The following is a 26663-nucleotide window of genomic DNA, read 5'->3' on the forward strand; positions in this document are numbered from 1 at the left end:
GCACGGGTGTATGGGATCCTACACAACTTCTGTAAAAAGGTATGCTCTTTGCTTCGGAAGTAGGAAATTAATCTGATATGGGTGGTAAAGAGAATGTGCACATGTGAAGTGCAATCTACAGTAAAGTATAAACAGAATTAACTACTTACATTCACGAACTCAACTGGACAGACGAGATTACATAACTCATCCTCAGCATTACAAAATTAAGAATGAAAAACAGAATTGTAACATCAACATTATGGTTAGGACATGTGGACCATATATAACAACCTCAATCATAAGTAAACAAAGTGTCAAATATTAAGAACCAGAAATATAAAGAGGAAGCAAGCTTTTGGCTGAAACTAGGCAAACTCCCAAAATAACTGTAGCAACAAGAAGTACAACAAACCAAACCCAGCATTGAGGTCATGGCACTGCCTCAACTTAATTGTAAGAACAGGGTCACATCTCTAACAGGTATTACATATTTAAACAAATCAGCCAAATTGAACATTAAGAGCAAAAAAAAAAAAAGTTTAAGAAAGGAAAACACAATGGTGAAAGAAAATGCCAAAAAGCTATCAGAACATGAAATTTGTAGATATTAAGACAAGCATTGTTGTTGACAACATATGATTCAATATTGACAACATGAAGGCAAGGTTACACATAATAAGAACCACAGGATAGAGTTAATTGGACTGCAGAAACTGGAAGAGCAGATGTTTGCACAACACAGGAAGAGGTGGAGGTAGTTCCATGAGAAATATCTAAATGCAATATCATCAAATAGATAACTCATCTTCAATAATCATCTTTCTAACCATACATAGCTTCCTTGGTTATATAACTTAAGGTGTTTCCTTGGATCATATTTGAAACTTGAACTTAGTTTTGAAACCAAAACCTGTCGTACAAATACTTTGATAAGGCTAAATTTGCTCACTACATCGTAGTTCAATAACCTCTCCAGAACTTCTCATATCAATGCCATTTCTAATTTATTTAACAACTACCTGGAGTACCCAACCCCTGGCAGAAGTTATTTAAACCAATGATAAATGAAAGGTTACCTTAAGACATAAAATTGCTTCCTTTATTTACAGTTATAAAAAAATGCCCATAAAAACTACAAAACACAACATGTAAAACCACAAGTTTGCATGTATCTCTCTATGGGCCCAACAAACCTTCATGCCAAATTTTGTAAAGATCCATCAAAAGGGGCAAAGTGGTGTTAAAAATGCAAAAATGATCATGCAAAATGCAAAACTAAAAATCTGTATGCATCTCCCCATGAACCAAACACCATACCAAATTTTATGAAAATCCATCCACAGGAGAAAGTTGTGCCAAAAAACAAAGCACACCATAGAAACTGCAAAATGCAAAACTAAACATTCATATGTACCTCCACATGGATCTAATGAACCTCCATGCCAATTTTGTTGAAGATCCATCCATGCCCTGCAAAGTAGTTATGTGGACATACAACATACAGTACAATTATTTTAATATACACTTCTCTCAAGAGATCTTCACTCAAGGCAATAGTTTTGTTTCTACAAAAAGTAATTGTCTAACATTAAAAGACCTTAAATTTTTATATTTATCATCTTTATTTTATATACAAACAGAATATTAATCAACATATGTTTATATTACACAACACAATATTTCCTTTGAATATACAATGAAACAATTTAAAACAAAAATTACATACCACTATATAACAATACCATACCACTGTAGTATCTTGAGGTAAATTAACTTCCCAAAATAATACTAAAAAGGTAAGTCTTCTACAAAATAGGAGGCTTGGTAAGGTAAATTGCAAAGCCATATACTGAGTTCTACTAAAATTTACTGAATGTGCTAGGAGTGGTACAGAGGTAAGTAAGTCTGGATTATTAAAGCTAGAAACCAGGTTTCAGTACCTGTGGTGGGCACAGCACAGTTGTGTAACTTTGTGTTTAACTACAAATAAAACATAGCTTGTGTCATTAAATAAATGGACTGAACATAAGATGTAATGCACATTGAAAACAACCTTTATTAATTCTTTTGATATGGGTAGATCATACTGTTTTTGATGACCTTTCAGAGCTAAATTCAAAATTTAATAAAACTACTTTATTATCAATGCCTAGAAATTTGCTTGTTTCTGAATTTCGCACAAAGCTACACAAGAGCTATCTGCACTAGCCATTCCTAATTTACCAGTGTAAGACTAGAGGGAAGACAGCTAGTCATCACCACCCACTGCCATTTGTTGGGTAACTCTTTTACCAATGAATAGCAGGATTGACCATCACATTATAATGCCTCCATGGATGAAAGGGCAAGCATGTTTAGTACAACAGGGATTCGAACCCGTGACCCTCAAATGACAAGTTGAATGCCTAAACCCACCTGGCCATGCCTAGAAATAAATTTGGCAAAAAATATAGATAAATAATATTTTAATTTTACACAAGTTTTGATTTCTTATTTTCAAAAAGAAATACTTAAATTCTATATCTCCCCTTGTCCACATGATGCGGCATTTACTCTCTCCAAATTTTCCAATTTTCAACCCCTATGTATATATAATTAAAAATAATCTAATTCTTATACCTTTCAGTTGTTTTCTTTTATAGATATAAACCAGTAGAAAAATAGGTTTAACTTATTGAATGATTTATAGTGCTACTTTATTCTCAAAATATAAATTTAGTTATTTCACCTACAGATTAAAAATTCCTATTACTATGCTCAGATTGAGCAGTAAAGAAAATTATTTAAAAGCACTTGTGCTTTACTGAATTGAAGAAAACACAACAAAGACAACTATAGATTTCACAAAAACTCCATTTATTCACAACCACAGTTTAGCCAGTAAATCATCATCAGATACAGGTACTAAAAGTTTCAAGTATCAACTTGTGCTTTAAGCCAATTAAATTACAAGACACTGCTTGGTGCATGTTAGGTTTGTGCTTAAAGCCAGTTAAATTACAAGACACTGCTTGGTGCATGTTAGGTTTGTGCTTAAAGCCAGTTAAATTACAAGACACTGCTTGGTGCATGTTAGGTTTGTACTTAAAGCCAGTTAAATTACAAGACACTGCTTGGTGCATGTTAGGTTTGTGCTTTAAGCCAGTTAAATTACAAGACACTGCTTGGTGCATGTTAGGTTTGTGCTTTAAGCCAGTTAAATTACAAGACACTGCTTGGTGCATGTTAGGTTTGTGCTTTAAGCCAGTTAAATTACAAGACACTGCTTGGTGCATGTTAGGTTTGTGCTTTAAGCCAGTTAAATTACAAGACACTGCTTGGTGCATGTTAGGTTTGTGCTTTAAGCCAGTTAAATTACAAGACACTGCTTGGTGCATGTTAGGTTTGTGCTTAAAGTGCAGATTTGAAATTAATGAAACTTCATTAACATACCACCACTGTCATTTCAAAAATATATGCTGAAGTTTTGACAGTAGGCCAACAGCAGAAAGTGACCAAGTGTAAGTATTGCATTTTCTGTTTTCCATGTATATTTTTTCATTTATTGTTATAAAAGCAATTGAAATGTTCAAAATTAGAAACTTACTAAGTTGGAGAAGGTTAATTAATGAAAAATAAATAAAAATATTTCTCCATGAGGTATGCTTGTGACCAGCTTGTGTGTTACATTATTTAATATCATTGAGCTCTGCATTCACTGTGTGATTTACAGCTTGTATTAGGAATACAATAGTAGAGGAATAGTACAATAAAATTCAATAAAAACAAATGTAAACTGCTATCAGCCTCAATCTGTTTAGGATAAGTAACTGATTCTATGTCAGAATCTGTAATTATTATAAAAGAAAGGATAATTCATATTTATTTTGTTTTGTTTTTTATTGTGGCAATTACAAGGTCAGTCAAATGAACCAAGTATATATAGTATTAGAGAATGACAGATAACAAAATATGAGGTATAAAGCTTTCCATATTCATTGAGTTTTGAGGTTATGCAAATGAAATTTGAAAACTATTTTTATCTTAACATAAAAATTGCCTTGCACTCACACTAGTCAGAAATCTGAGTCATACTCTCATATATTCAAATCTTTAATAAAAATCTGATTTTTTTGTACAAATTACTTCTAGTGTTAACTAAGAGTTTGTAAGTTTAGTAATGATGCATTTCCTACATTAAAAGTTACAGTGCAGACATTTTCATGGTTATTTGGTTGTTACAGAGTGGTTCAAGGTCCATCAAAAAGACCATGTTTGCATCAGTGGAGTTAATTTCACAAACACAATGTGGTGCTTACCTTAGATACAGTTGTCTTTACTAAAGTTGCAAATTGAACAGGCTGACTCTATTAACTTGAAATTTATTTACAAACTGATTCACTCAATACGAAACATTTTTTAAATCTCAAATTACTTAGCTAAATCAGTAAAGCCAGAATTACCTCAAGTAATTATCACTATTCATTCAACTGGTCCTCGTCATTCAAAGATAGGGGAAGTTGTCCCCTTGAGATACCACCTGACTTACCAGTGAAGGATACTGCTTTCTAAATTCTTCCACAAAGTGCAGCATTACAGCTATTTCTCCATGAGCAGTACAAGTTTAATCTGAACAAAATAACAGAGGAGCAAAGGCAGATAGAACAAAATCAACTTATCACCTGCTTTGATCATGCTGTACAAAAACTGCACATCTATAATAATAAAATGATTTGTCTGGTTTGTGGGTCTTTGCGTGACCACCATGACCCCAAGACAATAGAACCCAGAAGCTTGAAATTTTGCTCTCATAATAAGTGGACCCCAAGGATGTACACTTGAATAAGTAATATCCAGGTGCACATCCTCAGAATCCACTTATTTTCCCTTGTGCAGCTTTTTAATGAGAAAAGCTAGTGAAAAACAACATTAATAAGAAGTGTTTGTTTTTTATATTACATAAACAAATTACAGACAGATAAACAGACATGCATGTGTACATAAGTGTGCATATGGGTATCTGTGTATGTGTGACCACCATAGCTCCAAGAGGAAAGAATCTAGAAATCTGGCATACTGCACCCATACTAGGTGGGCCCTGAGTGTGTGCATCTGCATATTAATACTATCCACATGTGTGCTTGCATGTGAATGCTCATCTTTTTAATGAGACAAGCTAGCAAAAGACCACATAGAAAAGATGTTGATCCTTATGTAACAATGAATTTTGAACAATGTGTTCCAATAATGGTTTTCTGTCATGTTTTCTAGCAACTCCTATTATACTTTCATGATGAAATGGGTTCAGAATACACACACAAACAACCTAATAACCCAAGCAAAGGTGGGTACTTTCATTAGTTCAAAATAATTTTGAAAAATTCTAGAGCAAAGTAAAAATGTGTAAGATATTGTTCTTTTACCTAAAAATCATTCTATAATTCTTTTTTATGGATTTTGATTTAGAGAATTATTTTTCTTTACAAAGTAAAGTACAACTTCAAAATTACCGACTGAAAAAAATAAATCCACGAACTATGATTACCTTAATGAAAATACATAATTAACATTCATATAATGCTTGCTTCTAAAAACTCACCAAGTCTACAGAGCTATCGTGCCATCTTTTTAACAAATCTGTTTCTTCATCAATAATTTCCTGAGGTATGGATCCATAAATTCCATCTACAGAAAAAGTAGTACATAGTGTATTTTGTATATAACACAGTTCTTTAAAGTTGTAAATATTCCAGGCTTAGTGGCAAAAGCACAATCTTCCTGCAAGTTTAAAAAGTCTAATGTAACTATTAATTACAGTTCTGCCTTTAATTATACAGTTTGTTGTCATATATTGATTAAACAAGAAAGCTATAATTACACATACCAGTTTCATTAGGATGGTTTTTGGCTAGCTTCAAACATCTTCCTACGAAAAGATGAAGGTCAAGAAGGTAAGGAGCTTCCTCGGGTGTGACTATTGAGTAGGCTGTACCACTGCGAGATGCTCGAGCCACTCGGCCTAGTGAGGATAAGAATATTACAAACATGAAAAATTAAGTTATCTGAAATTTCTGGAATTACTTGGAATGGAAATAGATAGTATGATAGTACAATTTGCAACACAGAATATCTCATTCAGTTAAAAAAAAATTCACAAAGGCCATGGTGTAATGAACTGCATCAGACAGATTTTAGTACAACTACAAAACCGCCCCCCGCTAGTACAGCGATATGTCTCCAAATTTACAACACTAAAATCAGAGGTTCAATTCCCCTCAGTGGGCTGAGCAAATAGCCCGATGTGGCTTTGCTATGAGAAAAACCCACACAACTACAAAACCAGCTGAAGTTATGAAGCATGCCTGATCTCCAATTGCTTAGGCCGTGATTTTATAGCCAATAACATATCTAATGTAGCCTTCTTTCATTGTTACTACGGTTCACCAGTTCTTCTAAATAACGAGTAGATTAATTAATGTTAAAGAAAGTAATAATTAATCATACATACTGTTAAAATAAATATAGTTTTTAGTAATCCTTACCCTAATTTTGGTGTGTTGTCACATACACAAATTTCAGGTAAAAATTACCTTCAACCACTTATCCCATTCACACTGTAAAGCTGTTATAAAGCTGTTGTTTCCTAATGTAAATAGCATCTGAACTACTGTGTTTGCCATATCTCACCTGGCCTAAGGAGATTTTGGTGTTGGTTATAGGTCTTGTCAGTAATGGACATAACAGATATGGTGTGGTTTCCCTATTATAATATACTCTTCTTCTTTAATTTCAATCCAATTTTATTAATAATTCTAAAGACTTACACTACATCATATTTTTCTCAATGCAGGCCACTTGCAGTAAGTCAAACAGAAAAATTATCAAAAGATACATATTAAATGGCATTGAAATGGTTACTAGTTCATACAAATAGTCTTGACTGAACAGGAAATAAAACTTAATCACAAAAGTAGTTGTTAAACACTCAGCCACATTAATAATTAAAATGAGGAAAAGCATACTAATAATGATATGCTTTCTCAATGTTTAAACACTGATGTTTATCAGTTCACCATAATATCCTTCTGTGCTGTACTGTCCCATTAAATGTCCTCTTTCTTCCAAGTTCTTTCTAAAATTATCATATATATTGCTCCCATGGTAGAAGTGGGAGATCATTTAATAACATAACACAACCAAACTGCAGTTTGCTTCATCATCAAATAGGTACAGTTAATTAACAAAATAAATTTTGCAAGTCTTAAAATATTAAATTTCTCACCCAACCACTTTTTATTAGTCCCAACAAGTTAAAAATTACTTTAACATGTTTTGATATTAATCTTCAATCTGTACCCGTTTTCCACTTATTCTTCTGTCAAGTTTGTCATATTACAATATTTTGTCCTTAATTCAAATATATAATAATGACCAAAGAGTAGGTATACAGTTGCATTATGGATGTTTTCTTCTTGAGTGTTTTCAAAGACAAAGTGTACAGTAGAAAATCATGGAATTTTGTATGACAAAATTAAAGGGTATATCACAGATGCATTTACAGAACTTGATGGATAGAAAGACTTGCGTTGAAAAGTTTGCAGAAGTGTGGCAGGCAGACGCCAGGATTACGTGAACAGTGGTGGGTTTCACATTTGGGACATCTGCAGAATTAACTTGGGATTAATGTATTCTCAAGAGAGCTGATATGGGTATTAGCACTTTAATCAAAATAAAATTGAAGTGCTAATACCCATACCAGCCATCTTGAGAACACATTATTACTTCAAATGGGTTTCTCATCATCACAAATAACTTGAGATTAACTTTCCCTTAATTCTATGTCACATAATGTTTCATAATTTTATGTAAAGTGCTGTTAAATACATTATCAGTTATCAACTGTATACTTAAAATTTTAATTTGATTACTCTAAGTTCATAATCAATTACCAATTGTATACCTAATTTTATGCCATCCTACATATTTTCAGTAGATAACCCCAGTAGACAAGAAAATTATAATTTTCCTCTACTGAAAATATATATATATCTAACAGATATTCTAATTCTCATTCAGTGTTTCCTTCTATATGCAAAAATATTTTCGTGTATTCCACAATCAATGTATTAAACTGTATCTTGCATGTGAAACATCGTGCAATAACCCTCCACCAACAGGAATGAGAAACACCCTCCTGACACTTGACTCCCTCTATTCAATGAAACTCCCTTTCACAGATATCATTATTCTTGTTCAGTGTTGCCCATTATATGCAAAATATTTTTCAAAGGCCAAAATTCTTAAGTTCCCATGTATTCCATGATCAAAGCAGTTCAACTGCATCTTGTATTTAAATCATCATGTGACAACCCTCTGCCAAACCATCACTTTGAGTTTAGGTAGAAAATGGAATCACTCACTTTAAGTGGAGAGGAAGAGTAGAAAGTGTAAGTAGAAGTACCTACTGGAAATACATTTTCAGTACAGGAAAATTATAACTTCTGGTACAGTACATTACCTCCTCTCACATATATGGCTAGAATCTCACACTGAATTGATTGAGGGACCAGTGCAATGGGAAAGGAAGAAGTATACTTTGATAGCATCCAAAGGAACATTCAAAAAGAGGAGATTCTCACAGTAGAGGATCTTACATGAGAGACTGCACCATTTTTGTACTAGGTATGGTCTATACTCAATGTAGGAAGAGGTACTGCAAGCATGGGTGGAACACTGGAGGAGCAAATCCAAAAGGAAGAGAACAATATTCCAATAGGGAGCTGAACCATCTGATATTGAAATCTTAATCCCTTGGAACATAGTAATGTGTTTCAGAGTAAAAAGAATGTGCTCCAAGGTGTAGAGAGGCTAGGGTGCAATGAACCATACACATTTTACTTTATTTAATATACATGTCAACAACTGTACAAGAAGTAATCATATAATGAATAAATGTAACTAAATCCAATGAGATACTAATAATAAGTATTTACATGCAAAAAAAAATTTAACACAAAAAGGTAACCAAATGTCCAACATTGGCCAACTCTAAGCTTAAAACATTAATGAAAAACTTTAAAACCAAGAATCAAACCTGATTCTAAAAGAATATTCACAAACCAAGAGAAAAAAAAATATGTTTTATTAATCCTATATAATAAAACAAATAAGAGGTTATGGCATAAAATCTAATTAAAAAATTTACAGCTTAAATGTTCAGGACTACAATCTGGTTATAAAAGATTTAGTTACAAATTCATTAAAAAGCATAAAGGGCTCCATATAACAGAACCTGAAATAAATCTCTAATTAAAAAACAACAACAACCCAGAAAGATACTTTAAATAAAACAAAAACCTTTCTACCATTCCATTAACAAACCTACTTGAAACAAAGATTGCTCAGTACACATACAGAAATAAAATCATATAAAAACTATAACTTACCAACCCGGTGAACGAAAAGTTTAGGTTTTCCAGGAAAATTATAATTGATGACATTGTCTAACATAGGGATGTCAATTCCACGAGCTGCTATATCTGTTACAATTAGTACATTCGCTTTGTTGGCTTTAAACTTTGCCACATTTATCTTTCGAGCAACAAGATCCAGACTACTATACACATATGTGCAGTTGATGCCTGTTCGAATTAGAACCTGAACAAGAAATACCAAAGCCTCAGATTTACACACATTACAAACTTCTCTTTTGTATAAAGTTCACTCCTATTCAAATAAGATTTGAATGTGTAACAATAATATTATAAAAAATTCAAGCTGTACATGTACTGCAGCCAAATTTTCATTAACATACAGAACTTCACTTAATCAGGCTCACAAAATCATTTAGAAATAAAAACAAACCAGTGTCTGGAGTTAAAGCTTTACTCCCTATATTCCCAAAACTTAAAAGAAATAAAACACCAGCTCACAAAGAAACAAAAGAAATTCACAAACCATCTTCAGTAAAACACATTATATTGTATTTAAATTTAATTGGAATGTAACTTTTAACACGTTAGGATCAAAAGCTAAAAACATATTTTCATAACAATATCAAAAAATAAGGTTAAGTTTTGTTAAATGTGAAACAATGGCTTTCTAGGAGCAATGATGAGAAAAAAATAATTTTGGTAATGAAATTGGCAGTGAAAAAGTACATTACTCAAAATCAATGACGATATATATCATTACATAATGCACGTGCCTTCTGGTTCTGATCATCAAGCCATAAAAGGGGCAAAGTCTGATGTTCTATTATTACAAAATCGAGGAAAACAGTCACGTTCACAGTTATTACAAAGTGAGCTGTACACATAGTAGTCTGAACAAAATATTTGTTTCTTTTTTCTGTGATTATTATTTGAGTACTTAAAATGTGCTAACTGCATATACAAGAAAAAGTTAACTATCCATTTCCCTTTTAGGTGTAGCACATATATAAACAAGAAACTCTTCACAGGAACAGAAAAATAACAATAGAATAAAAATGTGCAAAATAATTCAATTTGAACTTTAATTAGCTTCATCAGAAGTAAAAAAAAAATATTTTGGTCAAATAAAGAAAGAAAGCCTATGATACAATGATTCTCATTCTTAGTTACATAACATGATGTAAGTGAAAAAAAGTAAGCTTACTAATAATTATGTTGAGCTAAACATGGTAAAACAGAAAGAAATCATTACAGGAAAAACTGTTGTCTCAGTATGTTTAAATATTATAATTTGTGCTAAACATAAGAAAATATGGAAAACCTTACTAGATCTTGCATTTAGGTATATTCAATTATGTGGTACTGAATAATTAAACAAAAACAAAGCATATTACTTATGTTTGAATAAAATACAGAATAGTTAACAAACAAAGGCACATTACCTTCCATGATTTAGTGCTGTAGCAACAATATCAAAACAATATTAGAAATGAAAGAAAGCATCTTACCACATCTGGTACTGATTTAGGTGTAACATAGAAAAACTAAAAAAACAACAAAAATTAGAAAGTTTGATATTTGCCATATTTTGGTACTTTTCATAATGTAACATAGAAAAACTAAGTAAGAGAAAGTTTGATGTTTAGTATCATCTAGATACTTTTCATGATGTAATACAGAAAAACAGAGTAAGAGAAAGTTTGCTCTTTACCATATTTAAGTACTCAACATGGTGTCTTGTAGCAGCAAACACTACTGTCAGCTCTTCTGGTTTAACAACATATTTTAGTAGGTGTAGAAGCACAGCCAGTTTATCATCTGAACGACATGAAATAAATAGTGTCTGCAAGAGATTACAAAACATACTTTCACCTAAGAAACACCAGGGGAATACTGTCTAAGAGATATTATAAAGCACCCATTTTGTTGAGAAACATACAAAAAAATAAGGAAGGATATAGTAACAAGTAATTTCAGCTGAAAAAACAAATATTGTTTAATCTAACCTGTTTTTAATAATATACTCATTTGACGTACATATAAGGTTGTAATTACTGATCATATATACATGTAAAAAAATGGTATTAAAAAAAAAAACTAGTTTTATATTTTATAAAGTCTTCTATATGGTTAATGTTGGCTAGCTTACTATCTGAATTTGGTTGTTAACCACAATTACCATAGTAAATTTTTTTGATTTATTCCCTATACTTTATCATCTTGTAGGAACAATTATTTGGGTAATGTACCATGAAAATTCTGTATTATACAACATTTAGTGTTTTTTAATTACACGACCTCAAAAATTTATACAAGACCAACAAAATCTTGGAATATAATTAATCATTCTCACCTTTAAATTTTCATTTAGTTTGGAATCAACATCCAACCGAATCAAAACAGGTTCATTTAGTCCTGCTTTGGCAAAGTCCACCAGAAGCCGTGGTAAAGTGGCAGAAAACAGAAGTGTTTGACGATGGTCTGGAAGACGATAAAGAACTTCGTGAAGTTGTTCTTGGAATCCCATCTCAAACAAGCTACAATATGAATCAATTTGAATTATGTTTTAACTCTTATCTCATGTAAGCTAAAAATGTAAATAAGAATCAATTAATCAGAGTTATGTTTTAAATCTTTTCTCAAACAAGCAGTTAGAAACAATTATTATGCACAAGCAGTTTTTATTTAGCACAAAATACAGAACCAATAGAACACTATATCAGAAAATAATTTTAAACTTGTCAAGCTACAAGAGAGGAATTACTGTTAAAACAAACATCAGCAAAGTTAAAATGTTAATATAATGAAAATGTATTGACAATTGACACTTACCCCTAACTCACGTAAATAGCTATTTGCATTCAGTGCTACCCACTCATCTGTAATTTACTGACTCTAATGTGTCTCACTTGCAGATAACTGTACAACAACCCTCCACCAATAAAACTGTGACATACCCTCCTGATGCATGAGAATACCTCTTTTCAATTTCACCAAATTATCATTTCAAGTTTTGGTAGAAAATGGAAGCACTTTTTCAGTGAGGAGAAAGAGTGGGTTGTGTGAAAGGAGGTATATACATATCAAAAGTAAATTTTCAATGTAGGAAAATTGTAATTTCTATTACAGTACCTTTCCTCACATAAATAGCTAGAATCCCAAATTGAATAGGAGGAGGGATCAGTGTGAAGAAAAAAAAGAAGCATCCAAATGACCGTCCCAAACAGGTGATCTTCACAACTGAAGATTATATGTGGGAGACCGCACCATTTTTGCATCAGGTATACTCTTCACCCAGTGTGGAAAAAGGTATTGCACATATGAATGGAAACAGAGAGTAGCACAACCAACAGAGAGAGAACTATGGCTCTATAGAGATTCAAACCACATGATATATTAATCCCATAATACATAAATGTGGGTTAGAGTACAAAGATGTACCTCCAGGTGCAGAGGGCATAATGGACTGCAGATCACAGGTCAACTACATCCAAAACCCAGGTTGCTGGGAACCAACATCCATGCTGAGGTAGGATGAGAATCAATGTTCATAAGTCAATTACAATCCAAAGCCCAGCCATAGGAAACAGATATCTAGGTGGGGGTAAAAAAGAAAATCATAATACCAGCATTTCAGGTACAATTCAAAACCCAGACTACTGGGAACCAACATCTATTTAGGGCTAGGATGAGGAATCCAAAGTGAAGACATGAACTATAATTTTAACAGTTAACAATGTTACATAGTGAAGAACAATTCGTCATCTACCCCACCAAAACACCACTGCCCTACTCTTGGCCAAATGGATTTATTATCATTTATGTATATATTGTTTGTATTTCATTAACAAATTGAGGAGGATGCCTCCATGGTCAGTCACCCCATTGGCTTAGAAATAGAAGGGGAGATGAATCTATGAGGTGTAGTCCCAGTGTTCAATAGATGAAGGTACATAATTGGGGTAAAGAAACCAGGAATTGATGACAGAAAGTAGCCACCACCATCAAAAAGTTGAAATGAAACAAGATTAGTCCAATACAGACAAGAGAAAGAGGATGAATGAAAGTGCATGGAACTGACATAAATGTCAGGGTGTGAGGTGATAAGACATTCTGCCTGCAGACTACTGTCCTGAACCCTCATACTGCTTGAACCACCTTCCCCACCTCTAGAGATGAGCATCTGTGAAAGAAATAATACAAAAAAAGAAGAGGAAGTGAGAAACCCCACATCATAGGAGATATGATTAACTATCAATGCGTACAAATGAAGAGGGAAAGATGAAAATTAAGGGGAAAAGAATGTGGTTCAGATAACATAAAATTCCATCAAATGCACTTGAGGAGGAGAACAGATGGGCCCAATGGAAGGGTTTTAAAAATAGCCACCCCACTAGTATGTGAGGTATGGAACAATATCCATCTGGAAAATTCAACTACCACAGGAAGGAACTTACCAAAGCTAGACATCCAATGAATGTAGATAAAATACATAAAAATGTGGAAGTCAGAGAAACTGTAAACCATCCCACAAAAAGACACATGTAACCAAAACAATTCCAAATAGAAATGCACAAAACTAAAGCCAAAACACATAGTGAAGAAACCTAAGATATCGACCTGAGAATGGGAAATAAAAGCCTGTGCCATGGGCATTTCTCAGTCATGCAGAAATAGCCAACCCAAACATGATCAAAGACCACATAAAAAAATGGAGAAGACCCAAGAAGTGACTGAGATAAGATTGATCAATTCCAAACCCTAAACAGCATCTAGCATAAAAGATGTAGAAAATCTATAGGAAGGACGAGAAATTGTAGGACGTGAAAGAATAAAGATCATATCTCAAAATGAAACAAAAGAGCAACTAAAAAAAATTCAAAATACCCAATGTGACACTTAATGTAAAGGAGGAGCCCCAGAAAATAGACCAATGGAGAAAAAGATCTAACCTTAAATCCATATTAGTAGTGGATGGTGAAAAAAATAACATTACATTAAAAAAAATCCAAAATTAAAGTAAATGTGTGGAAGGAAAGAACTGAAGATGGCAAATGCTTCAACACAAAGGAAATAAGGAGAAGGTATAACAATTCCTATATATAGATGAAACATCTAAGAAAGGGAGCAGAAGGTAGGAGAGTATATAGGATAATAAGAAGCTGAAAACTAGGTAGGGAAGAAAACAGATAGGATTAACAAAAGACATGAAGGACATAAAACTCAGATAAGCTAAGGCACAAACAATTTAAGCCTGTATACAGCAAGGCTTGTAAGTACCCACTCTCAAAATACAGACACAAATATCATCATGAAACAATGCCAGGAAAAGGGGAATATACAGTGAAATGAGTTTTAAAAAAATATAGGCCTAGCAGATTTTGTAATAAAGACCTAGAATGCAATCCATGATAATGTGGAGAAAAATTGATAAAATATAAGTTTAGTTATTATAGGAGAAAAGTGAGCAGTATTGGGAGCAAGTATTGTGGAACCCAGTCCTCATAGATCCACACAAACGAAATTAAGGGTAAGAAGTATGAACTGCAAATTAAGGAACCCAGTCCTCATAGATCCACACAAACGAAATTAAGGGTAAGAAGTATAAACTGCAAATTAAGGAACCCAGTCCTCATAGATCCACACAAACAAAATTAAGGGTAAGAAGTATGAACTGCAAATTAAATGAAGTAAATGGTATGAAATTGTGAAGTGAAACAAACATATGCAATTCATATTATGTAATGAAGGAAACAGGATAGTTAACTTATCGATCAACCTCGAAGTACAACCACACATAAATCAAAATTAACAAGACACTCATTAAGCCTAAGCATACAAGATATTTAACTTAATTAGCAATTAACTCACAAATAAAACTAATAAAAAATGCAAGACAAAGGATATCACAGAGCTCTAAAATAAAAATCTTCACCAACCAATACGTATGTACAATATTGAAATAAAAAGTTAGTGTAGACCCCAGCTCAAGGGTTCAACACAAGCCATGTTAAAATGAAGTATGAAAGATAAAGTAAGCATTGAATTATAAAATGGAATAAGTGTGTATTAACAATAGCCTATGTACAACATGTGATGCATGAGAATACAACAGCAATACAGTGAAATGAATGACTGATATCAGTAAACTGAATTACTGTTAATTGTAAAATAAAGACTGTGGTATGAGTGGTATAGCAGAAAAGGTACATCTAAGCCTAGCTTTTTTTCCTAGACTGGACTATGATTTTTGACCCATCTAATGAAACATATATGATAGAACTCAAATAAGTACAGATAATATTAAAAATACAATTATTCAAAAAGTATAACAATATAATGTCTTATCTTTTCAAAATCGATGGAATGTATGTTTAATGTGTGGGCCCCAAACTCAAAGCAAAGCCCAATGAAGGTCAGCTCCTCAGACGATCAATCTGTCTATGAAGTAAATATGAAAATCTTCCCACAAAGTAATGTTAACTGACTGTGGCAATGTACTGATAAAACATACAACTTTTCACATGGTAACAGAATTCATAATGCAAAATGAATAATCAAACACAACTGTGATGGCAGAAATATAAAGTGTTTGTAATGGAATAGCAAGTTCTGTAATCAGATAGAAATATTAAATAATTCTATTTTGTAATAACAAAGCAAATTACAAATATCACTATTGTATAACAAAGAGTAAACCTGTTAAATTATTACAGTGACAATGAAAAAATTATAATTAAATACTAGAAGAGAACATAAAATAAATGTTACAACATGAATACTCCTCACAAATAGGAAATGATAGTTCAGTGGAATTAAATAAGAATCTTATACATCAAGAAAGTACATCACATTCTTATTGGTGAAGGGTTGTCACATTACGATTTGCATGCCAGAGGCATTGAAATCAGTCAGTTCCATAGGAGTGGGAGCTTTGAGGCTTGTGGCATGTACAAAAAATTGTTGAATATGAAAGGCAACATCTAACAAAAACAGCTATTTATGTGAGAGGAGGTAATGCACCATATTAGAAATAACTTGTATTCATCTTCTAATTTTAATAGTATTAAAAAGTTTTTAATAAACTGCCCTTTTCTCTCTTTTGCACAGTTATTACACCATTCTATATTTTTAAAACTATTAGCTTTTAAAAGTTAACTCCTATAAACAAAGTTTCTGTTTGAGTTGATAATAATAATTATATAGTACTTCAGATGATTTTAATATAATGAATCATTTAAAATAAAAAAAAAATTAAATATTGATAAATATATTTATTTAGAATTAAAAACTATAAATGTTAGTGTTCACCTGTCTGCTTCATCAAACACAATATATTCTACTGATGAAAGCTTCAAGTCCATCTCCATCACCACATGAAGGAAACGTCCAGGCGTTGCTATAATAATATCAGGATTTTCATGAACTGCTGCAAATTGATCTTCTATACTGTCACCTCCCAGGATTATAGCTGTTTTAAGTCCAATGTACCTCCCTAACTAAAACAGTTGTGATAATTTTAAGAGATACCTTTAAAATGTTACTCAAAAAAATGGTTTACTGAATTAAAATGTTATTACAAAGTATGTATTTTTTTTTTTTAATTTTCTAAACTAAAGCTAAAATTTTGGGAAATAGATGTTCAAATAGATACTTTCTTCATTATGTTGAAATAGCTTTTTCCAGCATTTTTATTCTAGCACTATGGCTAATACTAAGTGAAAATTTAATCATTGATAAGAACGTCTTTTAAGATCAGAGTTTATGAATACTTTCTGTCGGAAATGGCTGTTACACACCCTTCTGACAAACTATCAATTTTCAGTAGCACTATTTACAAAATGTCAATATCAAAATGTATTTATGATAAATGTTATTCTATCACAGCTTTATATTGTTGTGACTGTTACATGAATTCATGATTTTAATATAGAAATTATTTTTATATGATGTACTCAACTTTTTATATAAAACCTAGTAGCAAACTCCAAACCTTTGTGAAAGATAGAAAGGGCTGTTTTCATGCCAAACACAAGTACAGACAGAAATTAACTGAATTATACAGATAAACAAAGTTTTCTATCTGCACTATTTAGACCAACTTTAAAGAAACAAATATTTCAACTTTAAACACAAAATTAGTTTCAAAAGTTAAAAACTGATTATTGGATATTGGTCTTTGTGAACTGTGGAATTACAATGACGAATAAAAAAAGAGTAGCATATTTTACCACTATTTTCACAATTCTCTTTTACTTGATGCCAATAACTTCATGATTCAGGAGAGAGATCAGAATTTGAGAAAGGATAGAAATGAAATGGATCTAAAAAGACATAAAATGAAAACACCTGCAGTACAAAATCTTTCTGCAAAACAGAGGTCACAGCTACATAAAACAAAGAAGCTGCTCCAGGACGCATGGAACAGAAGGGGAACTAACCCTCTAAAGAAGACAGCAGAAGTTTGATGGGGTATCACAAGCTACAAGAGAACTCTGAGGTGTTGTGTTACTGATTGAGTTTCTTCATTGTACCATATTCTTCATTCTAAAATAACACTGATCAGGTCAAATAATAAACTAAAAATTGAGTGACAATTTTTAGAAAGTTGAGTTTCAGCAAGCCTCATTCTAAGCATATATAAACAAATAGTAGAAAAATACTGAATAAAAACAATGTTCTTTCGATGGATTCAAAGAGTGAGAACATGGACTTGATATGAGAGATATAAGCAGAAGTTACAAGAGTTTAGCTTAACACTACAGCTGAAATGTTGGAAATAGCTATTTCTAAACTTAGGACACCAACTAGGTCTTCATTTCCAAAAATTATAGAAGTTTTCAATCTACTTAACCTCCAAGTGGAAACTTTTAGCATCAGCATTGTATTGTAAGTACATCTTTTTAAAATTGTAATTGCTTTAAAATTTCCTTAAATGCTCATAAATCAATGCCGAGCATAGAACTTAAACTTCCAGTTAATTTAAGTTTTTCTGAGAAAAAACCTAAAATTCAGATATGTTTTATTTACCTCTTTAGTGAAGTTCATCGTTTGAAGAGCTAGTTCTCGAGTTGGAGAAAACACCAAACCTCGTGCCCCGGTCTGGGCATTATGGGTTTTCAGTCTTTCGAACATAGGTAATAAAAAAGCTGCAGTTTTACCACTCCCAGTACGAGCCATAGCAACCACATCCTTCCCTTCCATGATCAGAGGTATGGTCTGTAATATTCCAGGAAAAATTATAACAATGGAAACAACATACATCTCTTTGCCTGTACATCTATCTACCTAAAATTAGTCAATTTGAATTTTAATTCTACTAAAAAAAATCATTATGAAGGATAGTTATGAAATTTTACAATGTACTATATTTTTAAAAGAACTGAACATTTTTTACATTACAAAATAAGAAGATAGAAATTAAAAATTATTTCATTCTATACTAACCTTTCTTTGGATAGGTGTAGGTATGTTGTAACCTTTCTTCAATATTCCTTTGTACACAGGAAAGCTAAAACCTAGATTAAAAAAAAAAAAAAACATCATATGTCTGTTATCTAAGTACTACCAGATTGCTCGTTCAATCTCAGCCAAACTTTACAGAATGATGGTTTGGAACAAGCAGCATGTTAATGGGGAAGTTCACAACCCCTCCAACTCCCCATAATTCCTATTATGGAGTATTTATTATATTTCACAAAAGTTAACATTAACTATATTCACAGATGGCACCACATCTGTCCACTAAAAACAGCAAACTTTATTAAATTGTCTGTAAAACAACATACACACATATATCTCAGACAGTGCACCAGCACTCTCTTTGAAAGAATGCAATGAAAACAGTGACCACCACTATTGAAATACTGCATAAACTCAGCTGAAGTTTCTACTTAACAGCCTCCATAAGGCTGATGTGAAGAGTCATTTGAGTTATACCTGCCTCCTACTTTGACTCATTTGACCTTTATTTGGCTCTTAACACACTTCTGTGGCAATATTCATTAATTAATTAATAACATGAAACACCATGGAGGTACACTTAGAGGTGGGTGTTGAAAGCGGGTAACAGAAACCATCTACGTTGCTGCTTCTTTGGCCACTACCTCTTTCCATAAAGTCACTGACCACCGAGATCTTAAAGCTTAAATAAAATGTTTGGTGAAGTAATAATATGCTATGTCATAGATAAATTATGTGAAAGTTAGAAATTTTGGGTTATTTATCATCACATCAAACTCCATATTTAAGTTCATAACCCAGGTAAAGGATGGGTACCTCATCTCATATCAATAAATACAAGTATAAATATAAATCATAATTTTTTCAATGTGTTCCTGTAGGACAATTATTTAAAGTCTTTTATTAAACTGCAATGATAGCTTTAATATCATTATACAGATGTATCAAAAATCATTAAAAAACTTGTGCCAATTACTAAAATACGAGTTCCTTGTTCTACCATTAACAACTACAAGGTACGAGTCCGAAAGTTGCTTGTTATACCATTAACAACTACAAGGTACGAGTCCGAAAGTTGCTTGTTATACCATTAACAACTACAAGGTACGAGTCCGAAAGTTGCTTGTTATACCATTAACAACTACAAGGTACGAGTCCGAAAGTTGCTTGTTATACCATTAACAACTATGAGGTACGAGTCCGAAAGTTGCTTGTTATACCATTAACAACTACAAGGTACGAGTCCGAAAGTTGCTTGTTATACCATTAACAACTATGAGGTACGAGTCCGAAAGTTGCTTGTTATACCATTAACAACTACAAGGTACGAGTCCGAAAGTTGCTTGTTATACCATTAACAACTATGAGGTACGAGTCCAAAAGTTATTTATAATGCTATTAATGACTAAAAGGTACAAGTGAGGAAGTTACTTATAATCTTTTCATACCACAGCTTATGAAAGTTGCACTGATCATCACCAATCATATTTTATAACTTGGCAGTATCTTTTATAGCTGAGCAATAAATGAAACAATTGAAATTTCCATAAAAAAGATGTTTCAGATTTCACCAATAACAATTACAAAAAAAAGAGCGAGTTTCAAACATAAAACAATCAAAACCACAAAAAATTATTTGCTTTACTTTAGTGAAAATCTCATTAGTGTTGCAACAGAAAAGCAAGACACTTTCATTGATAACTGTGTCTACAGAGAAATACTTCAATAAAATCCACCATGTGGTGTAATGATAACTCACTTTTGAACTAAAATTTCAATAAAATTATTCTCATAGATGACAAACAATGTCAGATATGAGTACATAGTTGTAGAATTGTCAGACCATTCCAGAAGAAGCTGCAGGCCCAATAGCTTTCTGCAGGAACTTGCAGTTATACTAGCAGATATTTCTGCTAGTAGTAGTAATAAGCACAATATACAAGTTAGGAATGGATACAAACAACAAAGATTTGATTGTATGTCAAAGTGATGTCAGTCTGATTTTCAATTAGATCAATATTTATCTTTAATGCTATGTGCACAAGTAGAATTCAAAGTGCACAACCTACAAACTTGGTATGATTTCTCTGATGTCAAAGTTATTAACTAGTAATTTGTGATGATTAGAAACCCACTTGAAGTAAAAATGTATTCTCGAGACAGCTGTTGTGGGCATTAAAACTTCAATTAAAATAAAAGTACAGAACAACGTTTTGACCTTCTTAGGCAATCTTCACGTTAACAAAGAGAGTTTGCAATTGACCGTTGCCAGGGGCTTAGAAATGATAGTGTAAACATGCATGGGATTGTAGGGGGTGTTGCATTTAGATGTTAGGTTATTAATTAGTACATCTATAAAGGGGTTCCTTCATACTGGTTCAATTTTGGTTTGAGTTGTTGTATAAATAAGGGTTCTTTGATTTTTGGGTTTGTTTATATTTATTTCCCTGTTTAGTATCTGGGTGTTTTCTATGATTATGTTGTGTTTATTTGATTTGCAGTGTTCAAAAACATGTGAATGTTTTTTCTTGTTCTTTGAATCTGGTTTCATAGCAAGTCAAGAAATCATGATGGCTACATGTTCTAACAGAAACAGGCCCCACTAGTAAACAATATGAGGTGATAAATCAGCAGGGCAGGTCATATTACAATATTCCTCCTTCTTCAAATACAAAGTTTTGTATTACATTATTTTTTGTTTAGAATTCCTGATTATTAAGTGAAAATTATATTTTAAAATATTATGGATGTTAAATCTTGACCAATCTTCACCTTGTTCTACTGACATATTTTGTTCTATAGTCTCAGCAATCACAGATTTTATATATATAAAACTAATGATAGTTTAAACCCATCTATGATTTACCTGAAATAATGGGTCTTCCATGTTTCAAAAAATATTTGCATAGGCTGATTTGGATGAACCAAAGTTTGCTGAATTTTTAGTTATTTACCCAAATTCATTCAAATGTTATGATGTGTTAGAATCAGCACTTACTAAATGATATTTAAAATGCCTTTGTGCTTACCTCTATAAGATTTATTCTGAACAAGTATTATACACACTGAAGAAAAGCATTACTGTTCTTTACTGTAGTTTCATTAAAGTAATATATACATACATAAATCCAGACATGCAGCATTAACAAGTAATTTCTGTGCAGAAATATAAGAGACCATAAAAACTGTTTCATTAATACTTAAGTACAGGCTACCAAAAAGTGAAATAAGAAAATGGACTTTTACTAAACTGATTTTTTAACTAAACCTGACACGTAAGGGGTTACTTTACTTTAGCTGTAGGCATTGATTTTTTTAAAGTTAATAGTCAATCACTTAATATATAACTGCCTATAATATTTGACCATTTCTCTACTATACATAGCATTCTTTGTATGTTTGTTTTTTAATTTTCTAAAGATACATGTACACACCCATGGACTGAAAACCTCCCGATTTTTTCTTTTTCTTTTTTTGTTCTGTTACCATTTTCTTGATGTCAGCCTCTTCTGCAGAATCATCATCATGACTGAAATCACAAAGTGAAACCTAAAAAGAGAAATAATCTGAAATCACTACAGCATCAGAACTCGTCTTAACAAACATCCACAATAGTTTATACCAAACCATTTCAAAAATATGCCATGGTGGTTGCTTTTAAATATCATAAACAGTTCATTATTCATATAGACTATTAAATAAATGCAAAATCAAACTGTATTACATATACTTTCAGTAAAGTGACTAATTCATAAACAACTCTTTAAACATTAAGAACAGAAATCTCATACGTTAAAGATCCAAACTACGAAAATAATTCAACATGTAAATTTCAGCATCAGAATCCTGTGTCACAATCTAGCTCAAAAATGTTACACATACAAAATACAAAGAAGCCAAAGCATCTGTGAAAAATATGATAAAATAGATACTTTTAAGAATTTACTGACTGAACTTAAATCATTTATATTAATAGGAAGAATGCTTTTTTAATGTATAATTCATGTAGCAAAGCAAAATTCTATTTTTAAAGCTACCATATAAATGTCAGAAGATGGCAAAGCATAACAAACTAATATTCTAAAGATTAGTGACAAGTCACATCAACAGTAATGTTTTATCCCCCACATTGTTCTTAGTTTGTCCAATGCAGATTCAAAATTAGATGAATGTAAAAAAAAAATCAATTTCTTTCTCCCATAAATCACTAAGATTTTGAATATGCAAATTACAAACTAAGACAAATATTGAAGAGAGAAAAACACATGCAATTAACATGATTTTTATCATAAATCTTATGGTATTAGGTATCTAATTTATATATTTTTTCTCAGCTCACAATTTTAATAATTTCTTAAAACTCATTATTTATTTTCCACAGAAAGGACTTTTCATCTGATTTGTCCCAAAATAAGATGCTGAATAATGTTAACAAACTCCTTTAACTTCCTTGCCTTTCTTGGTTCCATTTTTGGCATTTTTAACTATTCAATGAACCTATAATATCTGGTGCTGGTAACATGTTTTTTTTTACTTTTATGGGAAAACAAAACCCAATTCATGTTGTTACAGAATATTTTGACCCCAACAAACATAGATATTGGTGTTGTACACACTCTCTCAACCATAAAACAACACACCTATTTATTGTTCTTTCTTTTCCTGCCAAAAATATACAATAAATCTTATAAAACTTCATTCAGTTCATCAGTTTCTGCTACAGTGATTTAGTACAATTTCAATATTCACAATGCTACTTTAAAGCTTTTTTTTAAAAGAAAGTTCTGTCCAAATTTAAATATTTTCACCATATGATACATAGACCAATGAAGTTTATTTCTCAACTGTCACCTTTACTCATTGTTAAGCCTCAAATTACTGATGGTACTGATATTATTGGGCAATTCTCTACATTCCAAAATTTTACCTTAAAAGAAAGTCTTATAAAAATATTAGTTATTGAAGAAGTATAGAAAGGTTGACTTTACACTTTTCAATATGCATCTAGTTAAGCACTCAAAACATTTTCACATTTACTTTACTCAGCTTTAGAAGATCAAAATTAAGTAGAGCAGCTTAAACTTGAACATTACTTATACTTTTATATACTTATTTTGTATTTGGTCATTGTGGCTATACAACCTATACAATTCATAATGACATTTAAATTACTTCAACGTATAATAATTATAGTTAAAATTCAAAGGCGTGACAAATATCAACAACTCAATTTGTGCAACTACTACCATGGTTTCTTGTTGCTTCACTACTTAGTAGTATTACTAGTGGAGATAAGTTTCTTTCTATTTCTTATTGCTTTCTTTCAAATTCAAAAAAACGGTATGGGTCTAAGAAAAGACTAGATAATTATCAGTTATATTATTATAAAACAAGGAATATAGATCAAGAATATTAAAATTTAATTTTTCAAATTTAAATTTCACCTTACCTCAGGTGGACTTTCTAATAATTTCGATCTCTTTCCTGTGACTGTATTGATATTTTCATCCATATTTGAAGAATCACACCTTCGTTTCCTTTTTTTAACGATATTTCTAGAAGAACTCTTCTAATAAGGTTTCGTTAAATTACTATTTAAACTTTTATTTCAAGAAACATCGAGCAGCTTAAACCATATAACTGAGTAAAAGCTTTAAACCTATCAACCTTAATACTGAAATACACGTGCAATACAGTAAAATATACTTCCGCTAGATAGCGCTTGCTATTTTCTTATACCATTAATAATTGACAAAAGCGAAATCTTAGGGTAAACATCATTCAAAGCGTTATCACCAGGAAAATTTTATCAGTTTGATGTTAGGCACAAACTATGTAATGGGCTACCTGTGCTCTGCCTGCCACGAGTATCTAAACCCAATTTCTAGCATTCAAAGGCCGTAGACATGCCACTGTGTCACTAAGAGTACCAGGAAGACCCGATTCGTTTGTCTTTCCTTTCGTCTTAAACTCTTTCCTGTTTGACACAAAAATTCGGTTTTTATACCCGCGATTGTCAGAGTAAAGAACACACCGTGTAGTCTTGCGTTTAACAACAAGCAAACAAAGCTTTGCTTAAAAAGTGTTAAGAATGAGATTAACGTTAATGTTAGGGTGGAAAACTTCTGTAATTGGTGTAGTTTCATCACTAATATTAAAGCTTATTGAAATTTAACTGAGTGCAAAAACTCAAAAGTTACTTGTTTGTATATTTGGGGGGGAGTGCATGTGATACCTGAATATTGTAATTCTGTGAGTAAATGTGTTATAATCTTGAGTGAGAATCAAAAGTATGACTCTTATCTCATGTAAAGAAATATCAAATGTATTATAGAAAATATGCTTTAGGTAGAACATGATTAAACGCGAATATATAGTTTACAGCAGCTTTAACGTTATTAACATGTATTAATCTGCCTCCTCCAGGCCTAGAACTATATCTTGCTGTAACCGTACTTACTTTTTCAAAACCTCACTACAGTAGTTTAGTGAACTTTATTATCACTCAAGTTGGATCAGTTTAAAGTTTTGTCGACAAAACAGGATATAATAAGTCAAGCAAGGTTGTAGTAAACATCTGAATTGTATACCATATAATTTCAGAAAAGTTGCCAGTTAATTCAACTTAATATAAATGTGTGTGTGTATAGTTTATGTTTTATCCCATTTTAATTCAAAATCCGTGACTAGTGAAACTTTAACAATCTTTTCAGTTGGCTTTTGTAAGAGTTTCTCTCTCTTTTTGTGTTTGTTTGTAAGTAAGCACAAAGCTATACAATGGCTTACCTGTGCTTCCCACCACAACTACCGAAATCCGTTTCTAGTGGTTTAAGTTCGCAAAAATATAGCTGTGGTAGTGAAGGTTTTTCTGTGTTTGTACACTGATGACAGTAAACTCAACTTGGAATAACTACTATGATGCTCAATACGATTCAAAACATGTGTGCTGTATTTTGAACATACTGAACATGGGAAGAAGAAACTAGATAAAATGTTGTTTGAAAGTAATTGCAAAGAGAATGCGAAACAATAAAATAAATAGGAGGATATAGAAGATGAAGAAAATGTTTGAAGACAGTAAAAACCCTTGAATATGTAGGATTATAGATGAAAAAGAAGAAGTCGAAAAATATTCAGCAAAATTTACAACAAGAACATGTAGGATTGAAAAGTTTATGTATTTCGAATATTATAAACACATAAGATATGGCAGTTGTCATAAAAGTGTGATCCGCGACAAACTGGCGGTTCGTGAGCTGTTCCAAAATGGAAATCATTGGTTCTCAATATCACTTCCGGAGTCACACGAAAGAACAGAACAGCCAAGTAGCTTGTTAGAAGATTATTTGTCCGCAGGCAAGAAACTGTGGTAACCACTAAAACAGGGGATTGGATGGGAAAGATGTGATATATAAAACCAAAATGAAGATAAAATAGAAGATTTGTTTCAGTTATAGCAAGAGTAAAAGTAATAATGAATTTAATGAATCAAATGGGACAAAAATGGACAAGGGAGGAAAAGAGAAAATGTAGAATTTGCAAACAAATAAAATAAAAAAGAAAAATTAATAGATACACTGATTTTGGGTATCTGTTAATACACAATATTAATATTTTGTATAATAATACAAAATAATATTGAATTATCACCAGAAAATTCTGGTGACTTACAACAGTAAAAACCGAGTTTCGATAAGAGTGGTGGACAGAGCACAGATAGCCTATTGTATGCTTTGTGCTTAATTACAATCAAACAATATTCATTTCAAACTCATTTTATTTTTCTTATTTCAGAAAGTAAATCAT

At 31.9% G+C, this 26663-nt stretch overlaps 1 protein-coding gene across 1 annotated transcript in view; it reads right to left on the reverse strand.

The window, feature by feature from the left end:
* Window positions 1-24816, reverse strand: part of LOC143223541 (ATP-dependent RNA helicase DDX54) — a 39657-nt gene extending 14841 nt beyond the window's left edge. The window contains exons 1-10 of the mRNA XM_076451624.1: window positions 24307-24816; window positions 22292-22406; window positions 18843-18913; window positions 18426-18614; window positions 16707-16894; window positions 11749-11932; window positions 11107-11238; window positions 9408-9618; window positions 5846-5980; window positions 5561-5646 (exon numbers count right to left, since the gene is read on the reverse strand). Of these exons, the coding sequence (XP_076307739.1) occupies window positions 5561-5646; window positions 5846-5980; window positions 9408-9618; window positions 11107-11238; window positions 11749-11932; window positions 16707-16894; window positions 18426-18614; window positions 18843-18913; window positions 22292-22406; window positions 24307-24369 (1374 nt within the window). The 5' untranslated portion in view covers window positions 24370-24816. The remainder of the gene's footprint in view (window positions 1-5560; window positions 5647-5845; window positions 5981-9407; window positions 9619-11106; window positions 11239-11748; window positions 11933-16706; window positions 16895-18425; window positions 18615-18842; window positions 18914-22291; window positions 22407-24306) is intronic.
* Between the last annotated feature and the right edge of the window lie 1847 nt (window positions 24817-26663).

Source organism: Tachypleus tridentatus, chromosome 8 (genome assembly GCF_004210375.1).
Source record: "Tachypleus tridentatus isolate NWPU-2018 chromosome 8, ASM421037v1, whole genome shotgun sequence".
In the NCBI taxonomy this organism is placed as follows: Eukaryota; Metazoa; Arthropoda; class Merostomata; order Xiphosura; family Limulidae; genus Tachypleus; species Tachypleus tridentatus.